The sequence below is a fragment of the Rana temporaria genome, chromosome 8, assembly GCF_905171775.1.
Source record: "Rana temporaria chromosome 8, aRanTem1.1, whole genome shotgun sequence".
Lineage (NCBI taxonomy): Eukaryota > Metazoa > Chordata > Amphibia > Anura > Ranidae > Rana > Rana temporaria.
The window spans coordinates 135,705,904-135,718,932 of NC_053496.1; the positions used below are offsets into that span (position 1 = coordinate 135,705,904).

General features: G+C 39.9%; 1 protein-coding gene across 1 annotated transcript in view; it reads left to right on the forward strand.

Moving 5' to 3' along the window:
* CHAT (choline O-acetyltransferase) overlaps nucleotides 1-1,053 on the forward strand; it is a 136,851-nt gene extending 135,798 nt beyond the window's left edge. Inside the window, exon 15 of the mRNA XM_040320731.1 lies at nucleotides 149-1,053. Coding sequence (XP_040176665.1) covers nucleotides 149-412 — 264 coding nt within the window. The 3' untranslated portion in view covers nucleotides 413-1,053. The remainder of the gene's footprint in view (nucleotides 1-148) is intronic.
* The last annotated feature ends 11,976 nt before the right edge of the window (nucleotides 1,054-13,029 follow it).

Genomic DNA, 13,029 nt, shown 5'->3' on the forward strand with positions numbered 1-13,029 from the left:
ATCGAAGATGTTAAATACTACTGAACAGTCAGCTCTTTAGTAAGATTGTTTTGTGTTAATGAAAATTACTTCTTTGAAGGATTGACACCAGATTGCTAACCTTTGTATGTTTGTGCTAACCTTTGGATATTTTTCAATGCTTTTCCAGGTTCCTACCACAATGGAAATGTTCTGCTGCTATGGCCCAGTGGTCCCAAATGGATATGGTGCCTGCTATAATCCCCAGCCTGAAAACATCCTTTTCTGTATCTCAAGTTTCCGAGACTGTAAAGAGACTTCATCCACTATGTTTGCCAAAGCTTTGGAAGAAAGCTTAACTGATATGGGGGACCTTTGTCTAAAGTACAACGCTAAGCCACAAACACCAGCAAAAGAAAGAAAATCAGAGTCTAAGAATGGGCATGGAACCTAGCTGACTTTACATAATTGATGCAATCATCTATAGTAGATATATTTTGCTAAACAGGTAAATAAGTGTAAAGGAAAGATAAATCTATATAAAGCAACACTGCATTTAAAAAAAAAAATCTTTAAAATGATACATCTTCAAACAGTGTTTTAAGTGGTGTAGTCAATGATTTAAAATAGTTCTAAAGGCAGAAGATTTTTTTACCTAGTGCATTTTCTACATTAAGGTATAAAACCTTCTGTATACAGATCCCCCTTAGCCCCCCCAATACTTACCTGATCCTGATGTCAATCCTTTGTTGTTGCATAAGAGCAGCATTGACGCGCTATCTCTCTCCCTCCTCACTGGCTCAGAAGCAGCAGCTGCAGGAATAGAAAAAGAAAGACTGCCGCTCCAGGTGAGTGCAATGAGCAATCAATGTCCTCTCATTGCTGCGGGAATAACTTGAATTATAATAAAAATTCTCAAGGCTCATCCCTACTACTATATCACTACAGCAGCAGGAGCCCTTGGCTCAAGCTGCTGTCAATCACAGGGAGCAGATGGGAGCTTAGCCACATTATGTGTGTGAAATATAAAGAGCAGTTTGGGAGTAAGCCTGCCTGAGTGCCCCCATAGTAAGTGGCTTGCTATGGAGGCATTCGGGGGGGGGGGGGGAGCCAAGAGCGCTGGCTGGAGACCCGAGAAGAGGGGGATTGGGGTTGTTCTGTGTAATACCACTGCACAGAGCAGGTAAGTATACCATGTTTGTTAGAGATAAAAAAACAATTCCCTTTACAATCGCTTTGATTCACAGGTCCAGCTAAAAAAACAATAAAAACCTATATCAAGTTTTATCTGCTGTGTTTGTCCCGAATGGGAATATTTCTCCTACCCACATGCCTTGTCTAATTATTAGTGCCAGAAAAAAAACAGGAAGTGACAAAATCTAGTAGTGTGGGGAAGGATTAGAACCACTGTAAAGCATTTGTTGCTTTCTTTGTCCCCAAGGGGGTGATTTCTGCTCACTTGCTGTTCAGGTGATGGTTGTCAAACAGGGAAAATCTCCAACGGGTAAAAACAGTGATAAAAACATAAGTTAGTTTCTAACCTTTTTCTTATTTTTCAAAACTATAACAAACATTATTGGTGGAGTTGTACATCAATATAAACTACTGGTGACCCCCCCCCCCCCCAAGGCATCTAACAATTCTAAAGAGATAAACGTTAAAATAAAACATAAAAAGAAGTTTGTAGGTGGCCTCAGAACTGTAAAATTACTGTATGCTACCTTTTATATGGTTTCAGAGCTCCCCTGTCCAACAAATAGCATAAAGTATAAAAGTATATCTTTTATTATATTACGTTCTTACCATTTACTAAGGTTTCCACTTAAAGGATAACCGTAAAATGTTCTAAACAAGCCCAATCTATGCAGCAACTAAGTAAAGAGATGTTATCTCTATTGAGGAGAAAGTTCAGAAGCCCATACATTAGTCTTGTGTTTATTTATTTTTGTTCAACCAGCAGGTTGAACAAAATAAAAATAAGTCAATCCCCCCATCCAAAAATCCTGCTGAGCCTTTATATTCTGACAGCGGGGAGACTTCCCCATTATCAAAAATACTTTGATCAGCACCACTGGCTGATTAACTTCTGTAAAACGACCCATACATGGATCCAAATGGGATGACACCTGCTGAACTGGCCAAATTTTTGATCCATGTATGGCCAGCTTTAGGCAAGTGCAGTGTTTACTTAAGATGACCATATGCTTATTATTATAAACTTATCAGGAGAACCTACACTTACATACCAGAAAGGTGCATTGCTATATTTTAGGAGGAATTCAAGACAAAAGGCAAACATTTTAGAGTACTGCTTAGGCGCAGTTAACACTTCTAGATGTTCCTTATAAAATAGCAAATCTTAATTTTTTTATATAAGGTCCACTTTAACAGACTTGTCATTATATAATATCTAAAAACTAGTCCTCCATACAATCCGTTTTCAGCTTGAATCTGGTGCAAGCATAGTGAATACTGGGAGTTATATACTAAAGGCAAATCCACTTTGCACTTCATGTGCAAACTACAAGTGCAAAGTGCACTTGGAAGTGCAGTCACTGTAGATCCGAGCGGGACATCCAAGGAAAATAAAAATATATTAATAGGGGTGCTCAAAAAATTTATAATTTAAAAATGAATTGATTACTAATATAAACACCAGCCTATCCACACCATCTGAATTGCTAAAAAATAGTGTTTGAACCTATAAGAAAAAATTAGAACAGATAAATGAGTTTTAAATGGTAAAGTGCACTAGTAAAATGTAAAACATGGGTATTGTTGTGAAACAAATATGAACACCACTGTGTAAACCCGATTAATATATTGACTCTAAACCCAACTGAATGAGACCAGAACCATAAAGTGATACTGCTTGCAATGAAATTTCCAAAACAAAACAGAACTGAACCAGTCCTAATAAAGTCCTTGAGAAGAAATTTGTGCAAGAACACAATAGTGACAATCTTAATAGTGGTTTTCTTGAAAAACATCCATTGAAGGAACCAATTTCAAAACTTAAAGTGACTTGCTACATTCACCTTCACCACAGTTGCAAACAATAAACGACACCCAAAAGTGCTCAAGGTAAGGATGGCAGCTTACCAGAGCACATTGACCCTTTTAATAATAAAAAAAAGAGGTCTAATGTGCTTGTTGTTATAATGGATGATGGCAGATAGAGAGATTTGATGCAGACGAGATCAGAGCTTCTTCTCACACACTGGCAGGCTCAAATAAGGATATGCAAATAACAAGATAGACCGAACATAGTGTAATCCCATTTAATAAAAAAGTTTAAAATACAAATAACCAGCCAAGTGGCCGCTTACATTTGTAGGTGCCTCGAACCCGGCACTGAGGCTGGATAGCAGTTACTATGGCTAAGTACACAAAGTCCCGTTATGGAGATGCCTGGCGTGCGTTCCACCTGTGACGGCGGTGAACCAGGGGGACCGGAAGTGACGTAATCACGTGACCTAGTTGTGCCTCGACAGCTGTTTCGTTATGCTTGTCCTCAGGAAGCGCTTCCTGATGACGTGCATAACGAAACAGCTGTCCAGTTTGGTCAGTTGGGGATAGCGGCTTATAGTTAAATTTAACATTTTTCATTTATCAGGCGCGAGATTTATACAAATTTTTCAAGGAAAATAAAAAACAGAATCTTAGCTTGCACATGATTGGATAATAAAATCAGCAGAGCATGCCCTCATTTCATATGTACCCCTCAGATTAACAGCGACTGCACTTCCAAGTGCACTTTCAAGTGCATTGTAGTTTGCACTTGTAGTGCAAAGTGGATTTGACTTTCGTAAATAACCCCCACTGTGCTGGCCCAGGACAGGCCAGAGAATGGTAAAACAGCTGTGTTCTCAGAAGTGTTAACAAAATTTCATCAATTATTAGCTGCATTTGTTTACTTGACATGGTGAATTACTTTAAAAATACTTTAATATGGAAATCGATTCAATATTTGTGCCAGTTTGTTATTCCCCAACACTTGAGCCTGTGGGCTACATCCAAATTAACAAGCAAAGAAAAGCAATACAAAGGGCAGCACTTAGAATGTGGTTGGTAATGATGCTAAATTCTGAACAATACAAAAGAAATATCAACATTTATTTAGCTGTGTGCTTAATAGATGTGCATAGATAAAAAGGTATGAGTAGCATGAAACCCGCCTGCTGAGAGACATACACAAAGAACATCAAATTTAGCTTGCTACCACATGTTATTCCTAGACTACTAGATGAGGACCAGCACATGTATTTGTGTGTGTGTGTGTGTGTGTGTGTATATACTGTATATGATGCACTTTACAAAAATAATATATATTATCCATCAAGAGAATTTTAAATGCATTAACCTTCTATGTTTCTTCAGAGTTACTGAGTGCAATAAAAAATGCATTGCTTCATTAGTACCGTAATTCAAAAACATATATTTTTTGTAATTCATGTATACAATTGTCTATTCAGAGTAAAATATTGTACCAAACTAGATTCTTGTGTAATTAGTATGTAAATAATGTAGTTCTTGATTAACATTGCTAAGGTCTCATTAGTAGAAGCATGCAGCAATTATGCCGTAATAAGCACTACCTAAATGGAGATTTCCGAACGTAAATTAAATTAGACTGGATTCAGTGAGTCAAGACCTTGTGTATGTAAACTAATATTAGATTTTGCTTAATACAACATAACTTATATGTGTTTTTGTCTGCAACCAGTCTGGTTTTAACCATCAGATAGTAGGAGAAACACAGTGTCTGTTTCAAAGTGGAAATAATTAGTCTTTCTAGATATACAGATTAAAACTTATCTTGAAAATGTTCACCATCATGTACCAAATAATACTTAATTTCACAAAAAAAGGCAAAAGCAGTAATGTATAATGATGTATAACCTTATAGATAAATATATTATTCCATAGCTTAGCATGAAACATACTGTATCTAATAAGGCATTCACTCCTCTATGCTGAGCCTCCAGGGATGGACTGGCCATTGGGACTACAGGGAGTTTCCCGGTGGGCTGATGGCTCAGTGGGCCGGCTTCAGTGACAGCGGCCGCCACCTCCCTTCGCTTCTCTGTCTCTCCCTTCCCACAGCGCTCACCTCCTCTCGCTCCCCACAGCGCTCACCTGGGGGGGGACAGAGAAGCAGGGGGAGGACCAGAGGAGCAGGGGGGACAACAGAGGAGCATGGGGGAGGGGACAGACAGCTGACTCAACAGCTATGGCCTGGGAGCTTCTCACTTCTGCATAATCTTGTCCTATAAGGGGTGGGGGGCACCGAACTGATGTACCAACCGTTCTACTCTAATAAATTAGAACGGCTAGTGGCTAGTGAAGGGGGAGAGGGGGCTTGGGTGGCCGGGGGGGTGTGGGAGTTGTCCGGCCGCCATGGTAGAGACCTGTCAAAGTGGGTCAGTCTGGATGAAGTCCAGGGCCAAATTTTTGTCTGAAATCTTCCAGAAATGTCAAATGCTTATAGACACCGAAGGGCGATCAGTTTATAGGTGGATATTCTTACCAGCCAATAAATAGTTTTTTTAAAGAGAGAATGGCTGGAATAAAAGCTTGGGTCTCTAATGCCTAGTACACACGATAGGACCGTTTCCGCAGATAAATCTACTGAGGATTTTGATCTGATGGAGTGTACACACCATCGGATCGAAATCCGCGCCAAATTCCCATCGTGATGATGTGTCGCGCCGTCGCCGCGATGATGACGTGCGCGACGCTGTCATATAAGGAATTCCACGCATGCGTCGAATCGTTACGACGCATGCGAGGGATGGGTTCGGACGAATCGATCCGGTGAGTCTGTACAGACCACCGGATCGATCCGCTGGAGCCGATTCCAGCAGATAGATTTCTTAGCATGCTAAGAAATTTTTATCCGCTGGAAATCGGTCGGCCCGAAATATATCCGCAGATAAATATCCGCTGGATCGTACACACCAGCGGATCTATCCACTGAAACCGATCCGCGGATCAATTTCAGCGGATCGATCCTCTCGTGTGTGCGGGGCCTTAGACATGAATTCTTCACCCAATCCAGTTGTTTTGAGTATGTCATGTCATGTCTGTGGGAAGGTTGTTATGAACAATAAAATAGAGATGAATTAAATTCTGATATAAACTGTGGGCCAGAAAAACAAGCAATTCACATCAGGTTTTGAACTACTTTAACCTAAGGGTCTGCTTGCAGAATGAGGAGTGAGCATGTTTTCTTAAATGCTAGTCTACTGCAAGTGTTAGCCTCCTTTTACACAGTAATCATGCACAATGCAGCTTGTTACAAATTAAATATGAAAATTATTTAATGCAATTGTTGTATAAAAATTTGTATTTTAACAGTCACTAAGCAAAGTCAAGACATGTGCAGAAGCAATTGATCTTCCTTGCTTCTTAATTCCATAAGATTAGTAATACACATAATGGAAAAAGTTTCTGCTATGAACTCATGGTAAAGGTATCAGTTTGTAGAATAATCCTGAAATTAGTTTGTCCATAAAACCAACATCTGACCAACTGCTACCTCTTTGTCATGGACAACAAGATCTCATGGTGCTTTTGGTAAAGTTGCCAGGAGCAACATTAACTGGTTGGTTATAGAATCAACCTCAGTTTTGCATGCTGTTAAACATAATAAAAGTTGATTTGTTGGTTTTATGGACACAATGGGGGTTATTTACGAAAGGCAAATCCACTTTGCACTGCAAGTGCACTTGTAAGTCCAGTCGCTGTAGATCTGAGGGGGACCTGCAAGGAACATAAAAAACAGCATTTTTGCTTGCACATAATTGGATTAAATAATCAGCAGAGCTTCCTCTAATTTCAGAGCTTCCCCTCAGATCTACAGCGACTGCACTTACAAGTGCACTTGTAGTGCAAAGTGGATTTGCCTTTAGTATATGACCCCCAGTGACTCCTGAGGCAGAAAAGTTCAATGTCTTTGGTTGAGAGCAAAAGTGATTTTTCTTTATGCATATTACTGGCAAGTGCTGAGTAGTGGCTGCTTTTGTACCACTGCTGCGATTGGGAGACCATCCAAAGACAGACTGTCTATTTATTTCCCACAATGTCTGATTTTGTTTGCAATGTATAAGACTTCAGTGCCAAACTTGTAAGTAATAATAATGGTCCAGCCTCAAACAAAGCTATGCATAATAAAATATAGAGATGTTTGTAAGTGTGCATATTTTGTAATAATTTATACAGTGTATCTCTAAAGAAATATATATATATATATATATATATATATATATATATATATATATATATATATATATATATATATATATTATATTGATTTGTTTTCTCTTTTTCAAGCATGTGATATTAAAGAAAGAGAAAACTACCAATGCTTCCTTATGAGCAGAGTAATTGACATTTAAAAGTAACAAAAAACACAGTTGTTGCCACAGACATATAATTATTTTTCCACTGGGCATGTAATTTTTTGGGAACATTCCTCCACATAATATATACAGTACAGACCAAAAGTTTGGACACACCTTCTCATTCAAAGAGTTTTCTTTATTTTCATGTCTATGAAAATTGTAGATTCACACTGAAGGCATCAAAACTATGAAATAACACATGTGGAATTATACATATCAAAAGAGTGTGAAACAAATGAAAATATATTTCATATTCTAGGTTCTTCAAAGTAGCCACCTTTTGCAGCAGACACATCTCTAGAACTGTTAAGAGGAGACTGTGTGAATCAGGCCTTCATGGTAGAATATCTGCTAGGAAACCACTGCTAAAGAAAGGCAACAAGCAGAAAGAGTGTTTTTTGCTGAGGCGGAGCAGGTGGTCAACTGTGTTGAAGGCAGCAGAAAGGTCTAAGGCCCAGTACACACGTCCGAGGAACTCGACGTGCCAAACACATCAAGTTCCTCGTCGAGTTCAGTGTTGAAGCCGCAGAGGATCTCGGCGGGCCGACTTTCCTCATTGAACAACGAGGAAATAGAGAACATGTTCTCTATTTGGCCCGACGAGTTCCTTGTCTGCTTCCTCGCTGAAAAGTGTACACACGACCGAGTTTCTCAGTAGAATCCAGCTCCGATTGAGTTTCTGGCTGAATTCTACCGAGAAACTTGGTCGTGTGTACGGGGCCTGAGAGTATGAGTATGGAGTAATGGCCATTGGTTTTAGCAGTTAGTAGGTCATTGGTGAGTTTTAGTAGGGCAGTTTCAGTAGAATGTTGTGGGTGGAAGCCAGACTGTAGGGGGTCGAGAAGGTTGTTGTCCATTAGGGAGCGACTCATTTGGTCATGGACAAGGTGTTCGATGAGCTTGGAGGCAAATGGGAGCAGGGAGATGGGTCTTAAGTTATTCAAACAGGTGGTGTCTAGTGAGGGTTTTTTTTAAGTAAGGGGGTAACCAGTGCATGTTTGAGCGGGAAAGGAAAGGTGCCGGAGAAGAGGGAGAGGTTGAAGATGTGGGTTAGGGAGTTTAGGATAGAGTGGGAAGTGGTCGCAGTGATTGTGAGGGGACAAGTGGGGAGGTGGGCCATGGAGAGGAGCTTATCAACTTCACAGTTAAGTATATAAGTTGAGAGCCACGCTATAGACGAAAGACGTCCACAGCGCGGCTCTCAACTGCCGGGTGGACGTCCCTGGACGTCCTTTTATGTGCATTCCCCACGCGCGCCGCTGGGGGCGCGCAGCGGGGAAACACTGTGCCCGGCCCATCGCTGAGATGCCGATGCGCGAGCCTGGCGGCTGCGATGTCTGCCAGGTACCCGCGATCGGTGGTGACAGCAGGGACATGGAGCTCTGTGTGTAAACACAGAGCTCCACATCCTGTCAGGGAGAGAGGAGACTGATGCTGTGTCCCTTGTACATAGGGACACAGCATCGGTCACCTCCCCCAGTCAGTCCCCCTCCCCACACACAGTTAGAACACACCCAGAGAATACATTTAACCCCTTCCTCACCCCCTAGTGTTAACCCCTTCCCTGCCAGTCACATTTATACAGTAATTAGTGCATTTTTATAGCACTGATCGCTGTATAAATGTGAATGGTCCCAAAATTGTGTCAAAAGTGTCCGATATGTCCGCCTCAATATCGCAGGCCTGACAAAAAAAATCCCAGATCGCCGCCATTACTAGTAAAAAATAAAAAAAATCATAAACCTATCACCTATTTTGTAGGCACTATAACTTTTGCTTATTGCAATTTTTTAACAAAAATATGTAGAAGAATATGTAGGAAAAAATATAAAAAAAAAAAAAGTGTGATATTATTATAACAAAAAGTAAAAAATATTGTGTGTTTTTTTTCAAAATGTTCTGTCTTTTTCTGTTTATAGCGCAAAAAATAAAAATCGCAGAGATGATTAAATACCACCAAAAAAAAGCTCTATTTGTGGGGAAAAAATTATAAAAATATAATTTGGGTACAGTGTTGTATAACCGTGCAATTGTCATTCAAAATGCGTCAGCGCTGAAAGCTGAAACTTGGTCTGGGCAGGAAGGGGGTTTAAGTGCCCAGTAATGAAGTGGTTAAATATGAAAACTGTTAACCATTTTTTACGAATTTAAAAAATTCAAAGAGCAATCACACGCTGGGACTCACTGCAATTAACCAAATGTCAGACTTTAAAAGTTATGTGTAGTTACATTAATGCAATCAAAGATTGTAGAAATTTTTGTTATAGGTTTTTGTACAATACACATTACAACACATTATTAAATTAAATCCCAGTAGGAATTGTACAGTAGGGCAGTGGAAAAAAACAACAACCTATTAACATTTAACATTTCATCAGTTTTGGCCAGTCAGTACCGTAAAAGATGATTATAGATTGGATTTCATGGTCTACTGCCCACAGTGAATTACTGTATAAAACAGACAATATTTTCTTGGTTGCTTCAGATATGAGAGCTAGGGTGGGTATTGGCTTATTTTTAAAAGGTTATAAGGGAGCTTTGGGCACCTTATTCATAAACAATATGGCTGTGTAAAATGACACTTCCTGTTCATGGTCAGAAGCTTATAAAGGAGTGTAATGAAAGTAAATTTCAGTATATTAGATGCACCTTTGATAGAACATTTTCCCTAGAAAAAGGATCCACAGTGTAGTTTTCTTTTCTAATGCTGCTTGAATTGGAGAAAGCACCTCTCTTACTTTGCCCTAACATATTCTATGTTGTTATAATTGTATGTGCTCTGTGTATATCTGTTTTCTAGTAAAGTCTACTTTCCGATGAAAAAATGTAACTATTGTAGAGAGCCTAGAATTATTTTTATCATTGTAAGAATTATTTATTACAAACATAATGCTGATCCATTTTAAACTGCTAAAGTGAACAGTGTTCTTTTATTTTTATAATATGGAATATATAATTGCCTTTGTGTGAATAGTTTATTAAGTTTATCTTAAGAAAAAAAATCTATGCTTAGATGGTAGTAGAAAAAAAAAAAAATTACACAAGGTTTATTATCTTGTAACTTGATTATTTTAGTCAGAAACACTGCCACACAGTATTGGATTGCTCAGATGTGTTATAAAGGTCATCAAAAGAGAGAAAAGGTTCTACCTACCCCAAGTTATTCAAAAATCCTTCTGAACAGGATGAGCAGTCGCACAACTGACAACACAATTAGTAGACTCAACACATGCTCTTAAATATCTTCAAATACTGTATATTATTACTTCATAAAAGACAAATATGGTGCAGCAGATGTTAACGCGTCTCAGCCAACGATGGCCTTGTTCAGCCACGCCGGTTGTGAACAAGGCTGTCATGGCTGAAACGCGTTAACATCTGCTGTAACATATTTGTCTTTTATGGACAACTAATACATTTGAAGATATGTAAGTGCATGTATGGAGTTGCAGATTATCTTCTACTAATTGTGTTATAAATGTAATAAAAAATATATATTGCGCTAAACTACAAGGCGATTGTGATAAATATAGTGAAACTCTAAAATGTGAGGCAGCTAGCACAACATGGAAAAATGTGCAAAGGAAAAAAGTGCAGCGCCAATTGAAACAAATTTGTCCTGTTGAGCAATATCATATAGTGTATCCGTTGGTGAATCAGCAAAGCATACCCCAACACAATGTGCACAAAGCGATTACAGTGGATGGGAAGTATCTAGTATATCCTCACAGACCTGAATGGTCAGTAGGTATAAATCTTCACAAACATAAATGAAAAATATTGTGAATCTCTTGGTGCAAAAACCTAGGAAAAAAGTACCTGAAAAGACAATATAAGTGTCACAGGGTATACAAATGTGTGAACAATAACAAACAAACATGATAATCATTCAGTGAAAAGTGAATCTCTAATGTTATATGGAATAGAGTGCATAGTCCCATTAAATACACAGAGGTATTCCTATGTTCTCATAGGTGGAAGAAACGCTCTCCTCTCTGATAAGTGGTGTCTCATCCCCAGGTGGGTAATCCTTATAGTAAGAGTAAATGCCCTTACCAGATGTTGTAGACCCACAGCTCACCTAACGATGGGGGGTCCTCAAGGCTTGTGTAGGCCGATTGCCTTACCAGGGTATTCCTCCAGGCAGTCCTGATGGTGTTTCAAATCAGACCTTCTTACAGCAATCAGACCAGGAAAATTCGATGGTGATGATCTCAATGGCAAGTATAATCCTCAGGGAATCCAGCATAAAAATACAAAAGGAGAGAGAACACCTCCTCATAGCGTAATTTTTTTTATTAAAAGTCAAAAAGACATGCTCACAAAAAAATCCAAACTGAATCTCAAAGAGAACTCATACGAAAATGTCCATATAGGTAAACGTCACTGCACAGCAACCACAGCAATCTTGGCAACAATCCTCAAAAAGGTGGTGAAACAATCAAATGCGCAGTAAGGGTGGATATATTCAATAACCCGACCGGTTTCGTCTAAATAGACATCGACAGGGGTGCATATCTGAATACACCACCCTGCCTGCACCTTAAATAGTCCCCCAAGACATCCATGAGACCTCATTCTCCAGCACTCACCGTTCTCAGCGTGCGTTCCAATTGCAGTCACTTCCGGTGTCCATGCGCTCCAGGCGCCCGGAAATGACATATCAAAGTCTCCCTAATAGGCTCCCGCACTCTCCCCTATACCTGCGCTCCAGGCGCAAGGAAGTGACAAGCTATCTATGCCCGCCCACAATCCGGATCTCTCCCACACTGAAACCTCCTCCAATGGAATGGAAGGAGGTCAGACTAGACCACGCCGCCCCCCGCACAGAAGGCGCATCATACAGATGGAGCACGTCACCATCTCACGCAAGCTCCACCCACATCGGACGCAGCCATATGGCAGGGGGTTGGACGGACGCTACCGATGTACAACCGATCGGTACATGCCCTAGCATGACCAAATCCTGTCACAGTCATAGCATCAGCCAAACGGGTCAGATGGACTCATCGATCCTAGTAGGGCCACAGGGCAATAAATACACTGGGGAAAAGAGGGGGGGTCTTAAACTAAATAAAGCAGCAGATTAATACTGCCAAATAGCTTATATATCAACTATGCATAGAGAGCCTCCTAGTGGGGAAAAATGGTAGCTATACACCACCACCTCATCCACACACACTCATAGGCTCCCAGAGAGTAAAGCAATTTTTATCAATGAGATCGGTCTCATGGTAATCAGGGGGTGCAGACATTTAAGTCTGTAAGCATAAATAATCCAAACAAAAAAGAAGAAATTAATGTTAAATTATTAAGCAATATAAACATCAATTGTAGTATGCAAATGTCAAGATTGGTTAATAAAGGAGTTTACGTCCCACTCCACTTTAAGGCCATGGGGCACGTAACATTTTAACTGGTAAATCCAGAAGACTTCCAATCTGGATACACCTCGAACACTAGGTTCCCCTCTCCAGTGGGGAACGAAGTGATCGATGATCTGAAAAGTGGTACCCTCAACCTGCTTATTATGTTGCTCAAGGTAGTGTCTAGGTACGGTGTGTTTAGGGTAACCTTTTTTAATTTTAGCAATGTGCTCACCTACCCTTGTGGAGAAACTTCTTATAGTGCGACCCACATATTGTTTCCCACAAGGGCAGGTGAT